The sequence below is a fragment of the Mus caroli genome, unplaced genomic scaffold (assembly GCF_978045245.1).
Source record: "Mus caroli unplaced genomic scaffold, Mus_caroli_1 scaffold_15, whole genome shotgun sequence".
Taxonomy (NCBI): domain Eukaryota; kingdom Metazoa; phylum Chordata; class Mammalia; order Rodentia; family Muridae; genus Mus; species Mus caroli.
The window spans coordinates 28,756,976-28,760,616 of NW_028227270.1; the positions used below are offsets into that span (position 1 = coordinate 28,756,976).

Consider the following 3,641-nt stretch of genomic DNA (forward strand, 5'->3'; position numbering starts at 1 on the left):
CTGAGTTGTTTCAAATGCTTTGGACACATTGTCATTTTAATCAGGTACTATGAGAAGTGGCCAAGCTTTTTATCACTGACTGGAAGAGTCATAAATACATTCAGAACGCCTATCTTAAAAGTGCCACGTTTTTAAAAGACTCCCAAGTGGAGGTCTGAGGATACAGTTTGGAGGCAGAACACTCACGTACCATCTAGAAAGCCCTGGGTTCTTCCCTGCCGTGTCCTCCCCCTGACCGCCCCCCCCCCCCCCAGAGAGAGAGAGAGAAACAGATAGACAGACACAGAGGGAGAGGGACCGAGAGAGAATTTATAACTGCACTGTTGACTCATGCCAATAGCCTCTTACCATTCAGTAGAATATTTCTGAATGAAAAGATGTCTCACATTAGTGTCCAAAAATCACTAAAGATAGAGCACTTTGAGAAGTTCTGCTTTCTATCCTGTCTTAGTCAATGTTCTATGGCTATGAAGAGACAACGTAACCATGGAAACTCTTACAAAAGGAAGGCATTTCATTGGGGCTGGCTTACAAATTCAGAGGTTTAGTCCATTGTTATCACAACGGGAAGCATGGTGACATGCAGGCAGACAAGGTGCAGGAGGAGCTGAGGGTTCTACATCTGGATCTGCAGGCAGCAGGAAGAGTATACTCTGGGCTTGCAATGGATTTTCTGAACCCTCAAAGCCCACCTCATAGGTGATACACTTCCTCCAACAAGATCATACTTCCTAATCCTTACAAATCCCTGGTGACCAAGTATTCAGATCTATGAGTCTATGGAGACCATTCTCACTGACATCTCCACACATTCCTAACTCTTTTACAGTATCTCTCCTATAACTGGAGCAACACTTCCCCCTTCTATGAAAGAGTTCTTATTCAGCCTGCTGAGCTTTCTCTCAACTATATTTACCCTCAGGTGGAACACCATGGTTGTGGTTGGCTCGGTGTGGTGGGGTGGGGTGTGGTGTTGTGTGGTGTGGTGTGGTGTGGTGTGGTGTGGTGTGGTGTGGTGTGGTGTGGTGTGGTGTGGTGTGGTAAGGCAGGGGGTGGGAGGGTGAGGTAGGAAATTGCTGTAATGCTCTTAGAATGAAGAGACTAGTAGAGAAGAGAGGGGCAGGGATGTGTGAGGAGTAAGGTTGGCTGTGGTGTCTGAGTTGTGGGACAGTAATCTAAGGGACTTCCATTGTGATGTAAAAGAAACAGAAGGTGTTGGCCCAGAGGGGGCAATGACAGAATAAAGACCTAGTCGCTGGGGCCTTGGAGAAAATACCAGAAGCCTAGCAGAAGGGAGATGGAGCTCCAGCTCCAGGTCCCCCTTCCCACCCCCTCCCCCTGGGCTGTCTGAGATGTAACCTTCTACCTGAATACCACCTCCCTGGGGTCAGTCATTAACTCTGGTCCAAAACTCCTGCCTGGTTCCATCTCCTCCACCGACTCCCAGGAGACTACCATCTGCTCTCCCTGGATTCTCTGGGTCCTCAGGTCCCAATGTCGGACACAGACAACTCGGCTGAGATGCCCGCCCGGTGTCCATCTCCTAACCCTGCTCCTGGTGCTAAGCAAGAACCACCGAACTCTGGGATCACCATTTCCCTACTTGAAATCGGATCACTCCCCACTGTCTGCTACCGCTCCTTCCCACCACCAAAGAATAGCATCTGTCCAGTAGAGAAAAGAGGGAGGGTTCAGAAATTTAGCAATCTCTTAAAAGACGTTAAGGATGTTCTCAAAAACATAGCAGGCGTTGAAGAGAAGTCTACAGTTGGGGAGCCTTTTGATGTCTATATTCCTGAAGACCTGTCAGAACTTAACGTCAGAGGTGTTGAGAAGAAAAATAAAATACGATTTAAAGATGATCTATTCATTCATTTCGACCCAGAGAGAGAACAGAACACAATGAAGCAGGAGATGTTATTGAAAAACCAGAGTGCTAAGAACATGGTACCAAAGTTTGCCAGGGATCTGTGCTATGCAGAAGAAAAGAGAGGCTTTGATGGCATGCTGCTGAGCGTGAAAAGACCGCGGAGTGGATCCCTTCACCTTCGTGGAGAGTACAGAAAACTCAGGAACAACATGGAGCAGTTACTGCAGGAAGCAGATCACTGGAGTAAACAGCATAATGAACTTAGCGAACTAATGAGGTCATATCAGGAATGCCAGAAAGAAACCCGAGAAACTACTGACAACGATCGAGCCTGTTTGCAAAACCAACCCAACAATGAGCTATCCACCAAGCAGAAGCTGGAGGAGCAGGTGAAGAAACTGAGCCATGACACCCACGCGCTGCATTTGATCGCAGCCCTGCTAGAGAATGAATGTCAGGTCCTACAACAGAGGGTAGGCATCCTCAAGGAGTTCCATCTCCACGAAGCAGGATTGGGGCACGAGAAGCCTTTGCAGATGTCCTGTGAGCAGGACAAGAAATGCCCGAAGTTAGCGGAAGCAGACAAGACGGACGCTTTCAAGCATACCACGAGGACAACGGAAGGCACGATTAGGAAACCGAAGATCCTCAGGAGCCCCGATGTTTGCTTTACTAAGAAGGCTCGGAATAACCGCTTCAACGCCCGCGTTGCAAAGAAATCTCTGGTGGGGAAAAGGAGAACCGTTAGCAGCTTTCGGTAGAAGTCGCCAAAAGCAGATACAACTTGAGACAAAGCTGTCATCAACCCAGGGTAGAGCTTCTGATTCCACCAAGGAGGAGGCATAGGATAAGAGGAACCTATATTATCTCAGTAGTTAGAGAAGTTTGGGCCTTAATAACCATTGTATGACCGTTAACCAAGTGAAAATTTGAATAAAAACAAGAATATAAAAGGAAAGCGCTTTGTTTGATTGTTTTCTTCTAATTTAACCATTTCTGGGGGATAGAAGGGGAAGTACTTGATGATCTAACTATAATACTTTAAGGCTTGGTTTCAAATTAGTATTTACCTTTCCTATTCTGGTTTGTACAGAATATGTTGGAGTTAAGGGAGAAACATAACTAAGAAAAGGCACTAAGTACAGCGCTAAAGCACCCTAGACAGCTTTCTTCTCTCCTAACTCTGGCTGTTCGCCCCGTGTTCCTCTTCTGGCCCTCAGCTCGCACGCACATGAGGGTACACTGGGGAGACGAAGCCCCTGGGGAAGGAGGTGTTTCTAGATTCTTCATTTTGGGTGCAAAGATTCCCCTCATTCTTCTAAATGGAGGGGGCTTTCTGTTGGGGGGGGGCTGGCGAAGCTGGACTTGCGTGCCAGAACAGACAGCGCAGGCGCCTTTTCTCGCTTCTCACTGAGCAAAAGCCACCTGGCGTCACGTGCAGGGCAAACAGAATACTGGCAAGGTCCCCAGTTCCTGGGCTCTTATATTCTAAACTGATGTCAGTCACCAAGCAGAAAGAGAATCACAACACAAAAAGCCCTTAGAAAGCATGCTCCTGGAGAGTGTGGCGCAGTAGAAATGGCTGACAAAACCTATCCAGATACAGACAAATTGCGTGGAAAACACCCTGTCTCTGCTCCCCCATGACATCAACACAGATTGAATGCGAGACCTAGGCTGCAGCTTTGTCCCCATGACAAAGGGGGCACATTGTGTAAGCACAATCAGGTGGATTTTGTAAAACTCGAGAAATCTTGTAGGGCAAAGGATC

General features: G+C 47.5%; 1 protein-coding gene across 1 annotated transcript; it reads left to right on the forward strand.

Moving 5' to 3' along the window:
• The first annotated feature begins 1,261 nt into the window (after positions 1 to 1,261).
• On the forward strand, positions 1,262 to 2,828 carry Spz1 (spermatogenic leucine zipper 1). Its single transcript, XM_021180608.2, has one exon. The coding sequence runs from the start codon at positions 1,495 to 1,497 to the stop codon at positions 2,629 to 2,631; it is 1,137 nt and encodes a 378-aa protein (XP_021036267.1). The 5' UTR covers positions 1,262 to 1,494; the 3' UTR covers positions 2,632 to 2,828.
• Positions 2,829 to 3,641: the final 813 nt, after the last annotated feature.